General features: G+C 40.5%; 2 protein-coding genes across 2 annotated transcripts; both read left to right on the top strand.

Moving 5' to 3' along the window:
* Positions 1-4132: 4132 nt before the first annotated feature.
* Positions 4133-8744, top strand: LOC133123449 (protocadherin-8-like). The gene is made up of 3 exons (XM_061233915.1): positions 4133-6565; positions 6800-7007; positions 7866-8744. Exons 1-3 carry the CDS (start codon positions 4133-4135, stop codon positions 8207-8209), a joined length of 2985 nt encoding a protein of 994 aa, XP_061089899.1. The 3' UTR covers positions 8210-8744.
* Positions 8745-11324: 2580 nt separating this feature from the next.
* On the top strand, positions 11325-18152 carry LOC133125074 (leukocyte cell-derived chemotaxin 1-like). The gene is made up of 7 exons (XM_061236782.1): positions 11325-11396; positions 11794-11934; positions 13006-13146; positions 13733-13846; positions 14277-14430; positions 15458-15666; positions 17049-18152. Exons 1-7 carry the CDS (start codon positions 11325-11327, stop codon positions 17271-17273), a joined length of 1056 nt encoding a protein of 351 aa, XP_061092766.1. The 3' UTR covers positions 17274-18152.
* The last annotated feature ends 6545 nt before the right edge of the window (positions 18153-24697 follow it).

Below are 24697 nucleotides of genomic sequence, written 5' to 3' on the forward strand. Positions count from 1 at the left end.
TTTCAGGCTGCTAAGGGGACAGCCCCACCTTACATACAATCCCTGATCACTCCCTACTCCCCAGCTAGACCACTCCGGTCTGCCAGCTCTGGTCGCCTTACGGTTCCCTCTCTACGTGCACCTGGCGGTCGAGCTGCACGTTCACGCCTGTTTTCCGTTCTGGTTCCTCAGTGGTGGAATGACTTGCCTACCACTGTCAGAACAGCAGAATCCCTCCCCCTATTTCGACGCAGACTCAAAACCCACCTTTTCAAACTCTACATTAGTCCTCCCTCCTGATTTCCCCTGCCCCTCCTTTCTGATATCCCTATCCTCGTCTAACCCCCCCCCCCAAAAAAAATAAAATAAATAAATAAATATGCACTTCTAATGACAACTATGTTTAGAACAGCATTTCCTGTGTATTTTGCTAGTTTCTGGATGTGATGCTCTGACTTATGGTAGAACCTATGCACTTGTAAGTCACTTTGGATTAAAAGCGTCTGCCAAATAACTAAAATGTAAAATGTAAATGTAAAATTTAGACTCTCCAATCAGCCTAACTTGCATGTCTTTGGACTGTGGGAGGAAACAGGAGTACCCAGAGGAAACCCACGCAAACACGGGGAGAACATGCAAACTCTGCACAGAGAGGCCCCGGCTGACGGGGATTCGAACCCAGGACCTCCTTGCTATGCAGTGCTACCCACAGCACCGTCCTTGCCGCCATGTATGTATGTATGTATATATAATAATAAAATAACACATATGCCTATATACAATTTTATATTACTTACATTTTATTTGGTCATTAACTTACACAACTTGCCTAATTTCAGCAGCCTAACCCATTATGAGAAAGAGGATATGCTTTACGTGACACTTACTGTTAAGAATTAAAACATTACAAATACACTGGACTGGCAAAATGTCCTATTTTCACATGAAATGGTCAGGCACTCTGTTTCGGCAAACAGCTACAAATAATCACACTCTTTCCACGAATACATTATCTTTCTTTTATTCTGTTTAACTTGTGACCTCCTGTCCCTACTGCAGCATTCACAAAAAAGCCAAAGCAATGAAATCAATGAGGTGAAAATTAGACAAAGCGTGATACAATTCAACAGGCTGCAGAAGAATGAAAGAATCTGAGAACTTAAATCATCATTGGAAAATCATTAGCAACCTGGCGGGGTGGTCAGCACAGATTGCAGTGATAAAACACAAAAAGCTGTCTCTCTGGATAATGCTGGAAATGAACTGGAAGAAAAGAGGGTGTGCTTTTCAGACAGATTTTTGGGTTACACTTCCAGACTGTTTAAATGTGGTTGCTTATTCATGGCATTATGTCTTCTGGTTGGGTCTTCCCTGGCCAAGTATTCCCACTTGCATGCAACAGATGGTTGTAGTAAAAAGCTATACTCCAGCCAGGAGTTTTCTTTTCTTCACACTAAATACATAGGTAGCTTGAAGTGAAATGTGGATTGACATTTTAATCACCTTTCTGTGACAATATGAACTTATCAATACCATGTCAATATTGAATGTCAGCTGGCATCAGATGGATTTCATTTTAAAAATGTTTTAATTTCGCCTGGCATCAGCATACTGTCAAATATATTGCCCACTCCCTTCTTGATTTATAATTTCGTAAATATAGTTTTATATTGACTAAATTAAACAGGCTAGAATATGTCTTAACAGCTGACAACAATTGCTGCTTTGCTTAGTGCATATTTAGAAGTCCACAAGTGTATCATAAAAGGTGGGGTATAGGTTACCTTTTTTAAAGTGCTGTAAGTAGCCTACCCTAATTCGCACAAACACCGCAATTTGCTGTATGGAAAGGGTCAATTAGGGTAGGGTGTGGTGGCACGTGAGTTAAGTATGCAGAGGTTAGTGGGGCTACGCAAGATTCTGAATACGGGCGATTTCACCAAAACGCAATATCCATTCATGGATAGGTCGTATAAGCCCTATTGCCCCATCACTCATCATGGCGACAAAGGGGGGAATCAGCTCGTTATCATACCAAAAGGCTTAGCCTTCTCAAGAAAAAAAAAAAAAAAAAACTACTAACAGCTTAGACGCCACCGCATGGCAATCATGAGAACAAATGTCGCAACAATGGCCGGGGTTTTTCCCATTTTTAAGAAAAATGCAAATGCACTCCAAGAATAAAAGCTAGATGTCCCTGGCTCTGTCTAATTGTACTATTGTACAACTCGCGTGCAGACGGCAAGATTGACACAGTGATCACGTGAGGGAATTGCTGTGTGCTGAAGTTCTAAAGCCAGTTCACAAAAGGCAACTCAGTCGGAGAAAGTCTGCCTGCCATTCTAAAGAGATAATAAGCACAAGATCTCTCACAAGCAATCTCATTCGTCCGGAGGAGAGTCAGCACTGTATTCTTTCTTTGATAGCAATCTTTTTATTAAATTGTAGCCTCGTATATTGCAAGCGACATCTGTCGGAAGAAGGCAAATGGTACAATAAGTGAACGCCGAACGCATTGTCAGGAAGAATCTGGAGTTATTTGTTATTTTATTTGTAAAATCCTCATTAACCTATATACTGCATTCACATATAGACTGGTTTCCATTCCTTCTTGGAACTGCTACAATGCCTATGACATCGTTTGATGTCGATATACAGTCCAAATCACGAGACTATACGAGACTCTCAAAATCTATTAGGCTACTTCCTTAAATAAATACATAAATAAATAATTAAAACCTTCGTTTCCAATTCCAAAGCACTACGGCCTTTGCCTGGTTGTCTCGGTTACAGGTATTTTAACTACTCTTGCCTCTTGGGTGTGCAGATGGACTCATTAGCTGCAGTTAGTTCCTGCCAACTGATATTTTGCCGTATTTGGCGGCAAGTGCTCCTCCTCCGGGAAGCAAAACAGAAAATCCATAAATATAGTTGTGACGATCTGCATTATAATACCAACTCGAAATCTTTGCACAATTCAGCGCCCTTAATTCGTTTAGTCACAGAGATACAGCAGTGATAAGAGCTGAAAGAAGTGCCACAATAGCAGCATGTGGCGCTCGTTCATTATATTCAATTTAAGAGCTGTGCTCTGTAGAAACAGTTGGACGTTTCTCTCCTTATAGGTTGCCATGCTCTAATAATACAGACGTTGATGCCTCCAATGGGATACCCCACTATGCTATTATATCGCTACTGCTAACGAGGGGTTCATACGCCTTTGATATAATCTGACTATAGAAATCTCGCCTAAATCTTCTGGCGTTTAGGCTAAATCCTATTGGAAACGGGAGTTTATTCACTTGCTAGCGGGAAAGGTTAGAAAAGCCGCATTAGCAGTGACATGCATGTTAAAACTGCCTAACAGCAGACACCTCTATATAGAAAATTGTAGCCCCGACCACGAGACGAGTAAATCACTCAAGCCCAATTTTAACAAAACAAGTTTTACAATTGATGAGTAGGCCTATCGCTGTATAAGGATGTAAAAGAACATAATTGTGTGTGCTATTATTGTCCGAAAATTAAACATAGATGCAATATCTTACCATCTCAGTCATTCAAAGTCACAATTAATTTTAATTATCATGAGCCTACTGCCACTAGCCTACTACTATTAACTATCAACTACTACTATAATAATAATAATAATAATAATAATAATAATAATAATAATAATAATAATAATAGGCCTTAATGATCGGTGACAGTCTCTTTTAAATAAATGAAAAATAGGCCTAGCAATAATGACATTATAGACATAGAGATACATAATTTAAAGGCGAATGCAAATTAGGCCCATATAAAATATGAAAACAGGCATTGTATTGTTCTTCCCGTTGCCAAGTTCTTTCCTCATTCAAGGAATTCTGAAATAGGCTTAGAGCTCTTAAAAGCCCAGTTTCTTAATTTCAAAGCGGGGGATTGGTCACGCTTCATCTCATTTGCATGCGGCTCACTATAAACCACCCCGCCCCTCCAAGTTTTGGACTTGTGTGAAAGGCTTCGCAGAAGGAACGGGGAAGAGCGCGTTTTATGCTGCGACTTTCTTTCCTGGTTAGCGATACGCGTGTGTCGAGCACAAATTCAACTTGACAAGTGCTTTGTTTTGATAAAAGGTTAAGCTACATGGTGTGTTTAGTTCAATAACAACATGGTTCCGACGAGAACGATAGGTATTTTAAGTATACAGCAAAGATGGGCGTTCGTATTTATTTTAGTGTACGCTTTGGTTGTCTTGACTTTTTGTGAGGGAAAAACGATGAAATACCAAACCTATGAAGAAGATGCTTCCGACACGGTAATCGGAAATCTCGCCAAGGATATCTCCATAAATCCCTCGTTGGGTAACAAGATCAGTTTCAGGATGATGAAACAATTCAACGCTTCTTTTATCAGACTTAGAGAAAGCGATGGACAGCTTACAGTGGGGGAACGGATTGACAGAGAGAAAATCTGTAAGCACACGTTTCTGTGCCTCCTTTCCTTTGATGTTGTTAGCTTTTCCAAAGAACAGTTCAAATTAATACACGTCGAAGTGGAAATCAAGGACATCAATGACCACTCTCCCGAGTTTCCCAACAAGGAATCTACCGTGGAAATTTCTGAAAACTCAGCAGTGGGTTCCAGAATTCCCTTAGATGTTGCCGTTGACGAGGATGTGGGCTCAAACTATATTCAGAGCTACCAAATTTCAGTGAACAGTCATTTTACAATTGATGTGCTGATCAGAGCGGACGGGGTTAAATATGCGGAGCTGGTGCTAATGAAAGAGCTTGACAGGGAGACCCAGTCTTTCTATGCCCTCGAGCTTGTTGCTACCGACGGCGGGAACCCTCCCAAATCTGGTTCCACACGGATAAATATCAAAGTTCTAGATTTTAATGACAACAGACCGATTTTTGACCAGAACAATTTCTCAATTGATCTACTTGAAAATTCGCCGCCTGGGTTCCTTTTGTTGGATTTAAACGCAGTTGATCCTGACGAGGGTTTAAACGGTGACGTTGTCTATGGATTTGGAAATCAGGTATCTTCTGAAATCAAGCAACTTTTCAAAGTGGACCGTAAATCCGGACGATTAACACTTGAAAGCCCCATCGATTTCGAGAACAAGAGAACGTACGAATTAGACGTACAGGCGTCCGATTTAGGTCCCAATCCCACCCCTTCCATTTGTAAAATAATTATTCACGTACAAGACGTGAATGATAATGCCCCAGAAATCAGTATTACCCCCATGACCTCCACCACAGCCGGCTTCGCATACATCAGCGAGGCTGCAGCCAAAGACAGCTTTGTGGCTCTAATCAGCACCTCGGACAGAGACTCTGGCGCTAACGGGAAGGTTCACTGCACGCTATACGGACACGACCATTTCAAACTTCAGCAGGCTTATGAAGACAGCTATATGATCGTTACAACGGCGCCATTGGACAGAGAAAGGATAGCCGAATATAATTTAACCGTAGTAGCCGAAGATTTGGGATCCCCGCCGCTCAGAACCATAACCCAATATACGATTAAGTTAAGTGATGAGAACGACAACGCCCCTCTGTTTAGCAAGCCAGTGTATGAAGTTTCGGTGGTAGAAAATAATGCTCCAGGAGCGTACATCACCACAGTTGTGGCTAAGGACCTTGATTTGGGGCACAATGGTAAGGTGGTTTACAAGCTTTCGGATACTCATATTATGGGATCTCCAGCCTCAACATTCGTATCTCTTGATCCAGCTACAGGTTCAATCTACGCACTGAGAAGTTTCAATTATGAGGTCATGAAGCAGCTGGATATTCGAATCCAGGCAATCGACGGGGGTGTGCCTCCTCTGCACAGTAGCACTGTCATAAATCTAAAAATAGTTGATCAAAATGACAATGCACCCACCATTACACAACCCGTCCTGAATAATGGATCTGCTGAAATACGTCTGCCAAAAAATGCACCTTCAGGTTACATTATTACCCAGGTAAAGGCTAGGGATGCAGACGAGGGTGTAAACGCAGAGTTGTCCTACGTTATTACCAAGGAGGAGGCGGACGACTTATTCTCCATTAACAAAGTCACGGGGCAAATCCATTTAAATCATGAAATCCATTTCAGTGTTAATGAGACCCTATCAATTTCAGTCACTGTGAGTGATAACGGGAGACCTTCATTGGCTTCCACTGCTACAATTCACTTCAATGTCACATCTGGGGTTCCCTCAATCGACCACACCATGGTCAAACAAAACACTGCGGAAGACCCCGCGCAGTGGGACACGTCAATCATAATCATTGTCATTCTAGCTGGGAGCTGCTCCCTCCTTTTGTTGGCCATAATCTTAATCGCGACTACCTGCAATCGCCGCAAAAGACAGAAGGATAGTGGCGGTTTTCCAGACGAAGTGAACATACCGCACTTGGAAGGAGCGAAAAACAACGGCGACTCATTGATCTCTGGTCACGGCACCGACATGTTTGAAGTCCGACCGTATTCACCCTTGACGCATTCCAACGCGGCCGCCAGTAACCTGTGTGAAGAGGACCGCCAAACTACGCATGTCTATGAGTCTGAAAATAGGACAAGGGTCTCAAAATTTGAGGTTTGTTGCTGCTTATTACATTCTGAATTATACGCATTGTTTTATTTTCATTAGGTATCCAACTGTAAAAGCTGTGAAAGAAATCTATATTGACAATCTATTATTCTATTATAGTATTCTATTATAGTGTTTATTCCATACCTATTTGACTCAGCTTTTAGAGATAACATGGATCATTTTATCTTGATGTTATATGTCATGCCATATCTATATTTATGTTTTGTCTTTCCACAGGGCTATTCCACACTACCTGGGTACAGAAAGGAAGCTGTCAGACCAATAACAATATGGAAGGGGAATTCGTATACAACGATCTCAGCAAGGGACCCTCAGTTCAGTGGAAAAGATAGCGGGAAAGGTGACAGCGACTTCAACGACAGCGATTCTGACATCAGTGGAGACGGACTCAAAAAACACGGTCCTCCAGGTTATCTTCAAAGTGGTAAGGATTACAATTCATTAACACAGTTGATGCTTCTCATTCACCCATTCACACCAACAGTGATTGGCTGCCATGCAAGGCATCAACCTGCTCATCAGGAGCAATTGGGGGTTAGGTGTCTTGCTCACTTTGAAACACCCAGGGCGGTATTGAACCGACAACCCTCTGACTGCCAGAGAACTGCTCTTATCTCCAGAGCTAATGTTGTTTAAATGCATATGTATACACATATATTTTTTTAGTTAGACTGCATTTAGCAGGGCAGCAGATTCGGGGGAGGGAAGGCAGGGTTGGAGACAACTGGGACATTTTGGGCCCAAGGATATGGGGTGTATCTATTTTTAACTTGTTGCAAATTATATTGGGGGGCTCTCAATATGTTTTGTCCCAGGCCTGAGAATTCGGAGCTGCATCCATGGCATTTAGTATTGTGTGATTTCAGTATAATTTCTGTGATTATTCGATTATTTTGTTTTGTTAGCTGTTTACTGAAAGGCAACTGGAATCTTAACCCTTTTGTTGTCTTAAGGGTCAAAAATGACCCGCCACTATGTTTACCATCTGAGAAAACCCCCAAAATGCTATTTTTTCAACTTTAAATTTGACAACAAAGTTATTTATGATGAGTGACAGGTTGTTTCTTCATGCAAAATAAATTTGAAAAATATAAATTAAATTAAGCTGCTTAAGTTTAAGGGTTTAGTGAAGGCGGGTCATTTTTTACCCTTAGGAGAAGGGGAGTATACAGAACGTTTAGACTACACAAGGGTTAAAGCATCTGGTCCTGATGACTGAAAGTGTCCACCATTTCAGTAGGTTATGGCACTTGTTTATGCGTTTTTGTCATTCCCTTGCCAGGTCTGTGGGGGTGCACGAGTGAGTGTAAGGTCCTCGGCCATTCGGACCGATGCTGGATCCCATCGGCAGTGAGCCCCAACGCCAATCACCCTCCTCACGGACAGCAACTCCCCGCATTCGACAAGACGGCATCGCTACCACGTGACAGTCTAAGACGAGACAACTATTACGAGGCACACATACCGAAGACGGTGGGCTTGCAGAGCGTCTACGAGAAGGTTCTGCACAGGGAACACGATTATGTTTTAGTTTCTACACCACGACCTGTCAGGGTACAAGAAATGAACGAGATTACAATCCCAGTGTATGCGCCGACAATGCAATGCTCCAACAATCACGTCTAATATAATCAATAATGAAAAGATTACTGAGAATAAATAGGAAATGATGCCACGAAGCAGGGTTTTAACTGATGTATTTGTCTTTACTAAAAAAATATAGGTTAATATTTGTGTGTTTACATTTGAAAATGTCTGTAAGTCGTTATTTGATTGTATGCAGTCGGACTTTATTAAACATACTATGTATATTTTAAAGATTTTGTAAATACAGAGCATATTTTTACAACAATGAAAGGCTAAATATATGTAAACTAATCTAATGTATTATTTGCAATTTTCAAACGCATGCTTACTATTTAAAGGAGCCTGAATTCATTTTCATGCTTATGGGCCTTTAAGGCTATAAAAAAATATATCAGTCTGATAACACCCACACAGAGTTCATATGAGTTCACTTTGGCCATAGTGGACTCATAAAAACACTGTAAAAGTTTATTTGACACTGAACATTTTACTGTGCAGTGTGAACATTTTGGAATGCAATATGTGACAGTGTTTGTTTTATATTTGTATAAATAAAGCTTGAAATATCATTTTACTCTTGACTCTCAGTACAAATCACTCTATATTTATGAATGAATGTAGTTTAGCAACATTCAGCCCATCTACATGATAGCACATGATAGTTCCTTTGCATCTACCTACCTGCATGTTAATACACAGACAGTGGGGGGCGCTATTGATTTGAAGGATAAAATTAACATCTTTACAAAAAGATAATTGGTGTTTATATTGCTTGACCTGGATCAAGTTGAGTTGGGTCAATTTAATTGTGATATAAATGTGATACCTGCAAAAACAACAATTTTAAATAAATCTGTAAAATTCCATTGTTTATGTATGACAACCATTGTTTATGTAAATATGACAAAAAGTTAATTGCATTCTTAGTTACATTTAGGCATGTCAGAAATGCACTCACATTGAAAAAGGCACTACAGGCCCTAAAGAAGATACTCTTTTTCAATATTCTATTGAAAAAAACCTGTGTTTGAGGTTTAAGTATGCACATACATGCAGTGTGTCAATGTATGTTACATAAGTTATATAAGTCACATACACTCACGAAGCACTTTACTGAGTACACCTACTTATTCTTGTGTTTATCGAATTAGCCAATCACATCAACCATCAGGCTGGGGAAAAAAATAATCTCAGTGATTTTGACTGTGGCATGATTGCGGGTGCCAGATGGGCTGATTTGAGTATTTCTGTAACTTCTGATCTCCTGGGGTACAACAGACTGTAGAGTTTACTCAGAATGGTGCGAAAAACAAAAAACATCCAGTGAGCGGAAGTTCAGCGGACGGATTGATGAGAGAGGTCAACATAGAAGGGCCAGACTGGTATGAGCTGTCAGAAAGGCTACGATAACTCAGATAACCACTCTGTTTGATTGTGGTGAGCAGAAAAGCAACTCAGAATGCACAACGTGGGCACAGGCTCACCAAAACTGGACAGTTGAAGACTGGAAGAACATAGCCTGTTTTGATTCATCTTGATGAGGCATAGAGATGGTTGGGTCAGAATTTGGCACCGACAGTATAAATCCATGGACCCAACCTGCCTTGTCTTCAGGCTGGTGGTGGTGGTGTAATGGTGTGGGGAATGTTTTCTTCGCACACATTGGGCCCATTAATACCAATCAATCATCGCTTGAATGCCACAGCCTATTTGAGTATGGTTGCTGACCATGTGTATCCCTTCTTGGCCATAATGTACCCATCTTCTTATGGCTACTTCCAGTATAATAATGTCACAAAGCAAAAGTTGTCTCAAACTAGTTTCGTGAACGTGACAAAGAGTTCAATGTTCAGTGGCCTTCCCAGTCATCAGAATACAATAAAACACCTTTGGGATTTACAGCATGAATGCACATGCACACTGCCAAATATGCAGAAATTGCATGATGCAAGCATGTCAGCATGGAACAGAATCTCAAAGGAATGTTATCAACATCTTGTGGAATCCATGACACAAAGAACTGAGGCTGTTTTGAGAGCAAATGGAGGACCTACGCAGTATTAGTATAGCATTCCTTAAAAAGTGCCAATTAGCGTATATATACCATATATTGGGCTGGCAGAGATGCAGGCAAAACAGAATGTTTAATGGGATACAGTTGCATTGATTATCAGCTTGTTCAACTGCCAACTTTAAATGGCTTACTTAATGAATAAGATCTTCATTGTAAGGTCTTAACCTATATGTAAAACAATTACAATTTTGTCAGTTGGTGAGTTCAACTGTCGACACACCATGAGAAGCCAATACACTTATGTTTCAGCCAAGGAACAAAATTGTGTCACACTAATATATGATAGCTTTAGGTAACAATATGTGTGGAAAAATTCATGCACAAATTGGGATTGGGATGGGAACACAGGAATTGATTGTTATTTGTTATGCATGAATCTTACATTTAGATTAGATGAAAGAAGAAAACTGCATCATGTTTCTCCAGGACATTGATTGCATATCGTTATGCACACTTGTTTCAGTTGGCTTGCTTTTAAAAGGTCACATTGTAAAATGTGTCTTTTGGCTCAACAAGCGCCGTTTCTAAATATTAAATGAAGAGCAGCATGGGGAAATAAGCGCGGACTAATAAGGACAACAACATATCTGGATAATAATGACAAGGCATAGAAATGTAGCCGACATTATACCCCTGTGTGACCTTTCACTAACACTAATTTGGGAAGAGCCAAATTCCCTGTTTACACAGACCGTCTATGTGTCAAAATATATCAATTGTGACTGTGTGCCAGTCAGTCCCAATGCTTTGATGTGGAAAATAATCGATTTCTAATTTTTAACATCTTGCGCTATAACAAATCTGAAAATAGAATCATGAAAGGGCGGCCTTACAATGATCTAAATGCTATGCCAACGAAATTGGCACCTGCATGACGATGTACAAGACGCATCCCTCCTCCTAAACATACCAGAGACACAAAAGTGGAGGGTAAATTCCTCATGGGCGAACGAACCTAGCATTTCGTTTCTCAGGGATAGATTCTCACAGTCTGTGTCGACTACGCATTTTCCTCACGTTAGTGGGGAGGTTCAGAAAGTGAACAAGGGGACAGCTCTGACCAGAAGTCTTCACGGAGCCATGGCAGAGACTTCAGAGAAAATCCCCATAGCTATGGCTGGACCAGAGGATGTGGAACAGAGTATGCCACCTGTAAGTAGTTGAAATTTATTCAATAGCAACATGCAGATTATAAATTATAAACATTATGCGATGGGAAACTAGCAAACGTTTTCCCATGAAAGAAACGCAAATTAGCTTAAAATACTTTCGCCATATAGCAGTTTTCTTCAAACGACCAAATATGTACCATGTCATTTTCTGAAGATAAGTATAGGTTATTCCAAAGTAAATGAGGGAAATCAATGCACATTGTGGGAGTTTTAAGTTTACCCAATTATGGCGACGCGTTTCCAAATAACTTTTTGCAAGTATCGGCATACAAATCAACATTATCCTTCTCTGTCGGCAGTTTACGAATAATTTGACTCTTTTTGTCCGTCCATGCCGCCATGCATTTGCGAACTAATTTCATTTCTTGGTTTCAAAGGCATACACGGCGGTAACGATGAAACCATCTAGTAGTGGACGTCTTCTGAAGATTGGAGCAGTGGTCTTTATTGCGGGAGCTGCACTTCTGCTTTTCGGAGCACTTGGTGCTTTTTATTTCTGGAAAATCAACGACAAGCATGTAAGAGAATTTCCAAAGTAGTGGAGACTGGGGCAGAAACCAACACGGGGCATGTTGAAACATGGGTATTTTGCATAGCTGCATTGGCGCAAGAATGCAGTATAGTATAATACAGTATATATAAGCAGGATAATTTTGGCACATTTCACTAGCAAGCAGAGACTGTGAGCCATGCAGTACAGCTAGCACAGCCAGGGCATGTTGGAACGCTGTGTTCCAACCTGCCCCCACCTATTATAAATGCATCAGCCACAGCTGTAATGTTGTATATTCTATTTGTACCATGCACTTATTTGGTCCTATTTAGCAATTCATGCATTTCTTCCCAGACATTCATTACATATTAATGTTGCCATATGCGGTTAGTCTACACAAAATATAGACCATTTCTACAGGACAATTATCAGATGAAAAATGGAACCAGTAAGAAATGCTGGATTCACCAACCTTTGACTTGTATTAAAACAAAGCATTTTCCAGTCTGTCTTCCGACATTTCAGACACTGATTCAACTTGCCCCAGAGCTGTTTAAACTTGCCCCGTTGGAACAGTTTCACAGCCGTTACTTTCAACTGAACTGTAATTGGCAGGAATGTCCTAGAACTGTGCTGATGGTCTATAGTCATAGGAAAGACATGTATCTTCTTTCTGGATGAAAAAATATTTGCTGTAATATACGTATATATATTTTTTAATGAAGCGAAAACCTAAAAGTGTTTGGTTGTTTCCCGGTCTTCCCTCCTGCATTTATTGGGTCTATGGGGACTGTATCCTTATCGTGGGGTCGGAAAGTGAGCTCATTAGGCTTCCATAATCTGCCTCTTAACCCAAACTCAAAACTTTCCTAACTATTTCTTTTCATGCTTATCCCAAACTTATCAACTTTCCCCCTTTTCAATCCCTTTTCTTCTAAGTAGCCTGTGTAGTGTCTCATTGAATTATGGCGCAATTTAAAATCGCTGCTATTATTAACAGGTTATTCGTTGAAGTGGAACGCGATTTGTGAATGCAATAGATCAAACTAAGTTCAAAATAATGATGTTTTACATGCTGTGGCGGTTCCCTCGGCAGGTCTACAACGTTCACTATAGCATGAGCATCAATGGAAAAGTTGAGGAAGGTTCCATGGAGATTGATGCCAGAAATAATTTGGAGAGATTCCGAACTGGAAGCGGGGACGAGGAAGCCGTGGAAGTTCACGATTTCCACATTGTGAGTTTATTCATATTTAAAATTCATATTTCTAACAAATAGCAGGACTGTGAATATGGATATATATACTAGTTCAGTTGTAATTGTGCGTGTGTTTGTGTGTGTGTGTGTGTGTGTGTGTGCACGTACGTGTGGGTGTGTGTAAAAACAGGGAGATATAATAGAAAATAGATGTTACTAGGTTATTATTAAAACAGACCTATGAGAAATTGTTTACTTTTGAACATTTCAAAGAGCTCCAGTCCTTCCGCTGCCCACTGTGGCCTGCTACCCCCAAAAGCAGTCTACAATTGGGATAAGCATCAGCATGGGAGGGGGAGGTTCAGATCGGTGGAATAATCCTGCTCTCTTCATGTGAAAGCGACTCCTTTCATGGATCGGGAGGGTGCAAACAGAGAATACAACTCTAGCTGAATGATGGCAGCTCAGATGTTGCATCATAGTGCAAATAAGTCATTGCTGGCAGCATATGACTTTGAGAAGAGAGGATTTATACCTCCCCTGCTCTCTCCCACATCAAAATAGAGTGTTCAGGGATGGCACATTTGGACATTTCAGAGCTTAATTCTGCTGACTGTTGTCATAGGGAATCACAGGAATCCGGTTCTCTGGAGGGGAGAAGTGCTACATTAAAACGCAACCCAAAGCTCACCTACCAGAAGTGGAGACACTGAACAAAGAGGCAATGATGTTTGACTTGGTAAGTTGGATGAAATTCTCACACACATTCCTGTCACTTAAAAAAGTTAAACGTACGCCAGTATCTATGAACTAACTAGTGTACATATTTAGGTAGTATTTGTTGTTTGCTATAGCATGCTCAACACTTTCCATTATTTTTCTATTAAGTTTTGCTCTTTTTACTGTAAAATATAAGACATGCACATGCACACACACATATATACACACACGACACAAGCAAATGCAGCGCTATGCAAATGTGAGAGTCATGTTCTGTATACCAGCATTCAATCCAGTTTCACATGCACAGAATCTACACATGGAAATCATTAGATCACCCATCCATACAAACACATCCCAATGCTGCAGCCAAAACACTGGCCCTATTTAAACCAGTGCTTTTAGATCACTGAACTCGCTCAACATGAGGTGCATTCCTTTCCCTACAGGAAGATGAGATCATGCCAGTCAAGTTTGATGAGGAGTCCCTGATTTGGGTGGCGGGGGACCAGCCTCTGAAAGACAGCAGTTTCCTTAGCACGAAAATCCTGGACCTCTGCGGAGATCTCCCCATCTTCTGGCTCCGCCCCACATACCCAAAAGGTAATTCCACATATCTTATTTTTATTGAACCAGGTAAGTCACTCAGAACACTTCCACTATGACCTGACGCAGAGGCCTACTCACACAGAAAAAACTACCAGAATTTGTATTGGTCAACTAGGAGACATTTCACACGTACCCCAGCAGAGTAAAATGCAACATCAGTTGATTTAACACTGAGCATTTGTACTAAAATATGTGTGATGCGTAATATGAAGATTGGGCTTTGCACAATCCCAATAAATACACACATATTGATTAAAACAGACAGGACAGTTAAGGAAACAGACATTTGTAGAAAAAACATTTTTGTCCCATAACACACCAGTGAAATAGAGTGCGTAAGTATTGACAGTGATACAATTTTTTTTTTTTTTGGCTTTGTACTCCAACACATTGGATTTGAAATGAAGCAATATGAATAAGGTGCATTGCTGTCAGCTTTAATTTGTGGGTATTTATCCATATTAGGACATCTGCCTAGCCCATTTTATACATTTCCCCTGCATTTTAGGGTAAATATTAACATAGCATGAAATAAAGTCATCATAACAATATATCAAGCAGTTGATTTTAGTCTGACTTTATTCTGATTTTTCAAACCTCACATTGGCCTGCTTTACTAGCATTGACACTTTTTGGCCCTAATGTTGAGCAAAAACTGCAACAGACACCAAAATTACACAAAAATAATCAACTCTAGACTTCTTATTAGCTTTCTTGTGCATGAAGTAATGGCCAAGACACATCTGAGCAGTCAATTGTCCAAATACGTTTGGTCCCATAAAATGGGGGGACTGTATATAAAAAGGGCTGTAATTCCTACACTGTTTAACAGTATGGATATTCATATTAATTCAAACAACAAAAATTGTCACTGTCAAAAAACCCACGCCCTGCACTCTACAATGAGATGAAAAGTTGCATCTGACTGCAACACAAGCAGATTTGGCCCGAGCAGGAGGGAAAGGGCAGATGGAGGGTATAGTTAAGCGCCTTCCATAGTTTCGTATTTCTGTGGTCTCAGACGGACAGAGGAAACGCAGGGATGTCTTGCGGGCGAAGCGTCAGTCGGCGCCCCACAGCTATGACATGCAGGAATTCGAGGAGGCAGCGGAGGAAAGGAATACTGTGACCCGCGGGCTCGATGCAACAGCCAAAAGAGCTACGGGTGAGGATGACGACGATGATGATGATGAGGACGATAGGACCTACAACCCAGAGAATCCCTACCATGTGAGTGTTCAATGACTATTCGAGCAACATGCAAAACATCCAATCAGATGAGAGCTTTTCATATTGCCTGTAGCCTACTCTAAAACTTGAAAATAAAACATGTTATTTTATATACAACTTGTTATTTTGCAACACACCTCCATGTCAAGTTAAGGACAACACATTTTGTGTTACTTTCAACACAGACTCTGTTAAAGAGTCTACCTTAAAGGTACAATGTAATTTCAGACTTTTAACAGTCAAGAAAGGAATTGCAGCAACAAATACCCTGAATCCACAACATGCACTGTTTTAGACAGTGACTTTATGAAATGTTGACTTTAGCGTGCTGCACAACACTATTTATATGTTTTTTCTTTTTTAAGTTTTCACTTTAGCTAACCAACTATATTATGAGCAAGCGACTTATTTGGCTATGGAACTAGCTGGCTATATACGGTATAATAGTGTACCACAAACGATGCAACTGCAATGATTGAACACATAAAGAGAAGGAAAGGAACTTGTAGCTGCCGAAATTGCACTCCAGACAAGCGATCACTGAAACTCTGTATACTATTGCTTATTATCCAAACGAAGAATACGTATCTAGTTATAAAACGATACCAGTTCGTTATCGGTAGCAACAAGCAAGCTATTAGTAAGCTTGCCGAATTTACAAATATCGCAACGCTCGCAACACTCGTTCCTAGGTTCGTGGATATTTGTCTGTAGACATGTAGTTTAAAAGCACCATTGGTGCACTGAATTCTACTCCAGAAAAGTTTGCAGAGGCATAGAAAGTCTTCTGGGGTCAATTTTAGAAGCTCTCTGCTCAGACTGTCCGTTCGAATAAGGCAGAAAGTCACCAGCCCCAAGCAATGGTGACAATGCGAGTTCAGTGGTCTACAATGCCATGTTGCGTTCTGGGCAGTAGACTCTGCCCCAGCTCCATTAGAATAAGCCTGCTATAGGGAGCAGCTGTGCGCAGAGGCTCAGCTGCTAAGGTCATCCACAGAGGCAATGGTTGTCACCCCAAGTCATTTTCAATGGCCTCCTTTTCAGTGGGAGAAACAACCCCCTATGTCACATCTGTTATTGTCTGTGATAACCCCTAGACATCGGCAAGAGACAATACGGGAGCGCAGATCATACAGAGGCATGTGGGATGTTGTTTTTTTTTATTATATAGCCTGAGTTGTGTTTGCATGTTTTGTGTTGTTTTTGCTGTTGGTTCTCACTATACCAGGTTGGAAATAAGCAGAAACAACTATAGGGTTAGGTCTATTCAGAGCAATGAAAGCAACACAAACATGTATGCGTGCACACACACACACACACACACACACACACACACAATGTTATTCAGCAGTGACCAAAGCTTTCTGCCTTGCTTCCAACAGCGCAATGCTGAGGGAGAGGACGGGACCATGGTATTCGATCCGATGCTGGACCATCAAGGAATCTGCTGCACAGAGTGCCGTCGCAGCCACACCCACTGCCAGAGAATATGTGAGCCATTGGGCGGCTACTGGCCCTGGCCCTATGACTACAGAGGCTGCAGAGTAGCCTGCAGGGTCATTATGCCCTGCCGCTGGTGGGTGGCTCGCATATTAGGTATTGTGTAAGACCTCCAAATTACTCACAACATCAGGCCAAATCCCTTGAAGTATCATGTCATTCTAAATGTTTTTTTTGTTTTAGTTTTGAATGTACTGTAAATAGGAATGAGTAAGTGCCAGCTATTTGCGTACGTATGTCTGAATACTGATGTAGGTGTTTTTCATTTTGAAGCCAAAAGACCATGATTTTTTTTTTTTAGCACACAAAGGCTAGGACAATAATTAAATGTCTTATTATGATGAAAATTATATGTCTGGAAATAATAATTCCCCCAAAATGTTGCTTTTGATGTACTAATAAAGCCCTACTTTATTCCTGGCTGTACTTTATTAATTTCTATCAGGATTTTGTCTTTTTGCAAAATGCTAGTTTCAGCTGAAGGAAATACATGTACAAAAATATTCTGTGTAAACAGTATATATTTAATAAATCCTGCATTAGCATTTCTCTTCTTATATCCACAGTTTTTTGTATATACAGTATGTACAAATGCTTGTTGCACTTTTGTTGTGAAGATTGTATAGCAAAAAGATATGTATCGCATTCAGAGCACAAGAAATGGTTAATAAATGTGAAATATGATTTTGTTTTTATGGTGACTGCACGGTCTGAAATGGTAGCTATCCATAGAGGTAATTACAGTGTTTCTTTTGATGTCAGAAAGAGGCTTTAAGTGGGTGGAAAAAAATTGTTTGGGTTTTAACTGAGGCCACACATCTCTTTTTGATCAGCGGGAGAGATGAACATCAGATATGAATTAAACATTTAACAGATTGTCACAGGATTTCATCTGTTGGTGGCAAATTCATATTTATGTGATACTGCAGTTAAACTCACCATGTTCAGTCTTATCACAGCAATAGATTTGCTCATATGAGGGTAATTATTTTGAGCTCCAGCTTCATTGAAGTGGACTAATACTTGATGATTGCAAGGCCTCCTGAGAAATCTCATGGCTTGGAATTAAATTGAAGGCCCACATGCATATCTTTGTGTTTTTTGAATGTTTCATGTTATCATGGAGCTTTCAATTTGTGTTCCATACTGATTCAAGCAAAAAAAGTGCAATTTTGGTGGAAGTATGCATATCCTTCGGTCTAACTGCTATTTTTTCAAGCTGTTAAATGATTTTCCACATGATGTATGTTCTTGCATAATTATTGGATGACGTTGCTAAAATAAACCTCTGAGCCCGCCTAATCTGCCTCTTTGAGACTGAGCCAAAACATTTTTAGAACCCTGTTGATCATCAAAATGAGTTATTAATTAGTTATCAACTACTAGATCAAGTTATTTACTGGTTATTTACTGTCATTGCTCTTTGTGTTTTATGGGCGTGTTAGAAACTGAAACCAGGAAGAGAATTCTGATGTGTGTAAGCCTTTAAGGTATGCTCGTGTCCAAGGGATTGAGATTGATGCAATTTAGTTTTTTTTATATTTCATCCATTATCTAATCTGCTTGTTCCAGGTCAGTGTGCCAGAGTTGGGGTGGGGGGTGGAGAGGGGGTTGGCTGGGGCCCAGCATATATTGGTTGAGAGATGGGAATACACCTAATCCATGGCAGGGCATGCTCACCATTCAGTCATGCATACATATGGGCAATTTAGACGCTCCAATTAGCCTAACCTGCATGTCTGAGTGAGAGGAAACTGGAGTACCTGGATAAAAAAAACACATGGTCATGGGGAGAAAATGGAGGCTCTAAACACTGGGACCTTTTTCCTGTGAGATGACAGTGCTCTCCACTGCACCGCCATGTTGACCGCATATGAACTACTCTAAAGTATAACATCTCTCAGATCTGAAAGCAAAATTAGTAGACATGCATTGATTTGGATATTCAATGGTAGAACAGACACCATCACTGTAATTTAGCCTGACCTCCGAAATTAGGAAAATCTGGTGAAATTTGGAGATGCATATTTCATTTTTAAAATCCTTAATGGTGTTGCTCCAGAACTTGTGACGAGATGGCATATAGGTCCACTAGGGCCTCCACAAGAGGTGATAGCATACTAGGAAAGAAAAGTGATTAACAAAAAGAAAAAGTGATTTTAGTCAATCAGCCTTCTCTTAGCACCAAATATAAACACCCTGCCTTCAGACCTGACAGACCTGACTGACATTGGCACATTCACCAGAAATGTAAACATTTGGTTACTGGATAATCAAGACTGTCAACATGACGTGCAAATACATATGCTTTCCATATTGGTCTGTTATGTCAGTACTAAACTACACATGTTGTGTTACATTGTGGCGTCTTTGTTATCTTTGCCTGGCAACGTGATGCATTGTTTTGTGCTGCTTTAAAGTTTTAATGCTGTAATACCATCTACGTATACAATATATGCATGCTCCATTGTTTCTTGGCATGTGCCTGCTTCTGTCTTGCTTATGCCTGCTTACAAGAACCATGTGCTTGTTTTTATGTGCTTTTAATGTTGTACTATGGCTTCTTGTCTGGTCTGTGTTGGTATCAATGTTTTAACATAAGTCTGCCCAGGGACAGCAGATGGAAATTATCCATTTGGCAAAATCATGCGCATCGCAAAATATTCATGTTGATCAATATGTACTGTCCGTGTTAAATAAAGAAAGAAAATCAAAGTGGCCCAGATAGCATAAGCAAGAAAGGCCAGTGGGATGTTCTATCAAAACACACAACCAGAAAGTGAAAAGGCTGTGTGTCCAAAGCCATATATTGTTTCCTTCTTCTGGGTTTCTCCCTTTTTTTGCTCCAGGGTTCAACAAAGACTGCATTTCCTGTGCAAGCTCAGAATCTGTGGCTTATACCAGAGTGCTGCTTCTGTTTTACAATGCTGTAGTAGAGAGATTACTGTGCTACGGAATCTCAGCATGGTTTGGCAACCTGTCAGCTAAAAGCTCAGATCACCCGCATCATACAGACAGCCTTGAAGATTATAGGAGTCAGGCATAGGAATCAGGCAGAAAATTATTTCTGACCAAGGACCAGCTCCTCTCTTCAGGTAGACCTTTCAAGGTTCCCCAGTCTTGGCTCCACCATTATAAGCACTCTTTTGTCCCCTAAACACCATAAAAACCTGCACCAATCTGCTTCATATGAATGTATTCATGTGCTATTCATGTGCTCTATATGTAATTATGCATGCTGTTTTGGATCCACATGAGTTGGGCAAGTGCAACTGGGGTTGATGACTGTATTTGTGTTTTACATGTTATTTTATACAGCAGGTTGTGTCCAAAACAAATTTCCTTTGGGACAATAAAGTATATGTCTCCCTACTGATAAAAAGAGCAATATAAGTCAAAATAAAATGGAGACCAGTCAGCCACAACCCATTGGATTCCTGTGGTGTTAAACAAGCATGTGCCATCAGTCCACTGGTGCAGATGGGAGTAATGGAAACACAGCAGCACTACATGCTGCTTCTCCCCCCCCCCCCCTCCCCCTACGCACCCTCCTGAACCTCCTGGGTTTAATTGAAATAATAAGCGAGCAGAAGGACTCCACCCTCACTCGCCGAGTTTGTTTCCCATAGATCTCTTCCCGCCCAGGTGAGACGGTTTTATAATCACCCGCCCAGACCACATTACAGAAGCTGTGGCAGGTTCCCAGCAGCGGTATCCGATAATTCAATGAATGAACTGGAGATGGTCCTTCTCAGCACTCCAGGGACTGTCTGAAAATGTAATTCCTTCGTAGGGAATGTGTGAAAAACAGTAGACACGCACACGGGTTGTCACTGGAGCCATCCTCACTGCAGCTTGATTGTCATGCAATAGCATAACCGGCAATCAAGCTGACACGCAGCAGCAAACTGCCGTTGACATCTGATGCCACAAGTGACAATCTAGTATTGTAGGACTGTACTTTGACCATTATTTTTATGTAATTGTTGAAAATGATTATAAATAGTAAGCACACCGACCAACATTTGTCCTGAAGATGACTTTGACGTGATTGCAAATGTTGTGGTTTTCTTCACGAACAAAGTTTAAAAGTATAGTTTGGTGATTGCTGAACTCGCTAAAGAAAGTAAATTTTGGTGAATGCTGCACTCACTAAATAAACTACCTGTGAAGAAAAATGTGAACTTGCATTTAGCTGTGAGAGCACAAATGTTGATTGAAACCAGGCCAATGTGTATTTATTTGCTAATTAGTGATGCCAGAATACTAGTGAGCCATTTTTTAGGAAGCTGTCTATTAATAATTCAAATGGAGCTGGATCACAGCTAAAGAGTGATAATTCCACTTTCCTTTTTTTTCCTGGGTGTCATTGCTGTTTTTGGCCCACACAACCCTACAAGCTGATTATTCTGAGCAGAATCATTACTGAATAATTTTCTTATAATTCAAAATTCAGATTTCTTTTTTGCTTTGATCACACAGGCCCACACTAACACTATGTGTCATACCTTTCAGGTAAATTGACAACAATAGTGTCACTGTTAGACACAGTTCACACTGAGTAAAGTATTTTGGGTAAGACAGGTCTGAAAGATTGTCATAGGCTGTTCACTCATATTGGACCTATTTGGGTATGCCTGGAGGGACTCCCTGGATTATTACTGCTTCTAACCAAACTCTTAAACTCTTAACTCTAACCAAACTTAATTTGAAGGAATAAATACATGTGCGATTAATGTCATCTTTAAAACTGGACTGTTCAGCAGACTGTTCCTAACCAGTTTTGACTCGTGTGGTGGGTTGAGTAAGCCTCTTTGAAGTAGCCTTATCAGAAATCAGTGTATCTACTAAAGCAGACACATCAAACAAGCCAGATCCAAATGAACCAGACACTTTTCACTTCTGAAAGGTTTGTTTATAGTGTGTTGGACTGTTTCAGAACTGGGGAGGGGGTATAATTTATGAAGAGTGTTGTGTCCTTCCAACACTCTATTCCTCTCCCAGGCTTTCCATCCACAATCTTCATGGATGAATAATGTGAAGAAGGGGAATAGGAAAAGAGTCTGACAATAAAAAAGACATGAAATTGTCTGTTCACATATGATGAATGTAAATGTAAATAGTTGTGACAAAAACTGAAACATGGTCGTGATTTAAATTCAAGCTTTATGTAAGCCAGCCAGATAACTTCCTGCAAAAGATTACAGTGAATATCAGTATGGAGTAAAAAGCTAGCAATACTGCTTCTTTCCCAGAGTGTGCCATGGTTCTAAAATAACATGGACAGCTTCATAAATAACTTTAATGGAATAATAATTTTCAGTGATTTATATTTATATTAATAAGTTGGGCTGAGTACATACTGTATGATACAGCTCTCAGTGGTATAAGAGAGAATGTCAGTGTCATTTCTCTGCAATATCATGTTAGCAGGCTGTAGTTTAATACAACACACCTCATAGGACATCATGTTGCCTGGGAAATTCCCAATTGCCACAATGTTGACATCATCCAGTACGTGGAACTATGTTCAGCAGAACTGAATTATTTCAATCATGATTAAACTTGGCCCTTGTGAACTAGTCGGGATTGGGACATTGGGGTTGAACGTAGTCACTGCTTAGACTTAAGCTTCTGTATACCCACATAACATTCTCTGAGGTGAAATGAAAAGACAAGACATTTGTGACAAGACACAATGAAAAGACATTTGTCTCTATGTCAATCAGTGCATTTCACCAAAGGTTGAGAAGCACATCATATTTACATATGCTGGCAGTGGGATGTTTTTTAGATTCCATGTAGAGGTGGGTAGAAAGAGCTGATAAGACAGCCCCAAAACATCCGTAGGCTATATAATATTAATACTCTTCCTAGACCTTCACTTAACAGATGGTGACAAGCATGACATATCCACGACCTCCTGATGGCTCACACAACTCTTCCTCCTCAAGGACATATACTTTTTTTCGTTATATTTTTGGACATTGCAAGGGGGCAATAGATGGCTTTCCCTCCAAATTTCTTCTCACAAGACCAGAAAAGAGGCACACTGACATTGACAAAGATTCTAAGAACAAATTGGGAGGTGGGTTGACAACATCAAATTCAATAAATGGCCTTTTGACATCTCAAAAAAGAATAATGTCTTTTTAAAAAGTACATAGAATAGCAATGGAATGAAATCTTAATCCAACAAGTTCCACATAGGCTCGTGACCTTGTGTCCTCTGGTTAAAAAAAAGTATTTGTTTGCTTTTTCTGTTCTTTTGAGGTGAGCCACATCTCTATCAATGTTTCCACTGGACACACGGAGGGGGAGAGCAGAAAATAAATGTTCAAAGAGAAATTCCAGTAACCAGTCACTGAACTGCTTTTGTGTTCGGTTTCTCTCTTTGAGCCAAAGGTACCCAGGGAGCCCTCCGGCCCGGGGAACAAACAGGGCTTTGTGAGCACTGACCCGAGTCTCCCGGCATCCGGACTGCGAACCCACACCTCCGTGCTAATGGGAAAACTGCAGACGGCCATTCAGCGGGAGGGCTTCAACCCACATGGGGCGGGCTCCTCCGTTTGCTCTTCCTCGCTTGGCCGCGCTGCCCTCCTATCCACCGTCAAAACAGGACGAGAGCGGAGGAATTTCACAGGGTTGCTGAGGTGAGCGAAGCCAGGCTTGCTTATTCCGCTGGTGTTTGCAGGCGATGCATATTCTAGCCTCTTAGATGATGTAACCGAACACAGGAAAGAAAGTCCATAATGCTGGCTCATTGAAATGTTATGGCTGAATGCTGACGCTGAACAAAAATTCATCGGGTCATTAAGCGCATTAAATATATATAGGGAACACTCTGAGTGACCACTTTATTAGGTACATCTGCACACCGGTTCATTAAGGAACATATCTAATGGCAATCACATGGCAGGAACTCAATGAATAAAAGCATGGGCACATGGACAAGAGGTTCATTTGCTGTTCAGACCAAACGTCAGAATGGGGAAGACATGTGATCAAATTACTTTTATCTCAAATAAAGTGCTGATTTCCTGGGATTTTCATGCGGAACAGTCTCTAGAGTTTACAGAGGCAGTTCTGTTGGTAAAAATGCCTAATGTGAGAGGTCAGAGGAGAATGGCCAAGCTGACATTAACTAATATGTGTTAAAATGGTGGTATGCAGAAGAACATAATATGAAGGCACAATGCATCAAACCTTGAACTGGAATGGCTACAGCAGTAGAATACAAACACACCTAATAAGTCAAGAAAAAGCTAATAAAGAGGTCACTGAATGTCTACTTGCTCATCTTTTGATGCATAAGTTTTAAACATTGTACTGTTTCTGCAGTAATTGATAGTCCTGTGCCATTACTGACTTGAAGCTCCCTTGAATGAAGGTTCTTACTGTTCTTACTGTTCCTATGAAAATCATGCAAACCCCCATTGACTCAAACAATCTTTTTTCTTTTTTCTTTTGACAGAATTGTTAATGCATACTCTCCAGCAACTTTCAAATGGATACACAATGTATCTGCACC

This window comes from Conger conger, chromosome 3 (assembly GCF_963514075.1).
Source record: "Conger conger chromosome 3, fConCon1.1, whole genome shotgun sequence".
NCBI lineage: Eukaryota > Metazoa > Chordata > Actinopteri > Anguilliformes > Congridae > Conger > Conger conger.

Coding starts and splice junctions, on each gene's coding strand:
- LOC133123449 (XM_061233915.1), top strand. CDS start 4,133: ATGGTTCCGACGAGAACGATAGGTATTTTAAGTATACAGCAAAGATGG. Junction 6,566..6,799: donor CAAGGGTCTCAAAATTTGAG/GTTTGTTGCTGC, acceptor GTCTTTCCACAG/GGCTATTCCACACTACCTGG. Junction 7,008..7,865: donor TCCAGGTTATCTTCAAAGTG/GTAAGGATTACA, acceptor TTCCCTTGCCAG/GTCTGTGGGGGTGCACGAGT.
- LOC133125074 (XM_061236782.1), top strand. CDS start 11,325: ATGGCAGAGACTTCAGAGAAAATCCCCATAGCTATGGCTGGACCAGAG. Junction 11,397..11,793: donor TGGAACAGAGTATGCCACCT/GTAAGTAGTTGA, acceptor TTGGTTTCAAAG/GCATACACGGCGGTAACGAT. Junction 13,147..13,732: donor AAGTTCACGATTTCCACATT/GTGAGTTTATTC, acceptor CTGTTGTCATAG/GGAATCACAGGAATCCGGTT.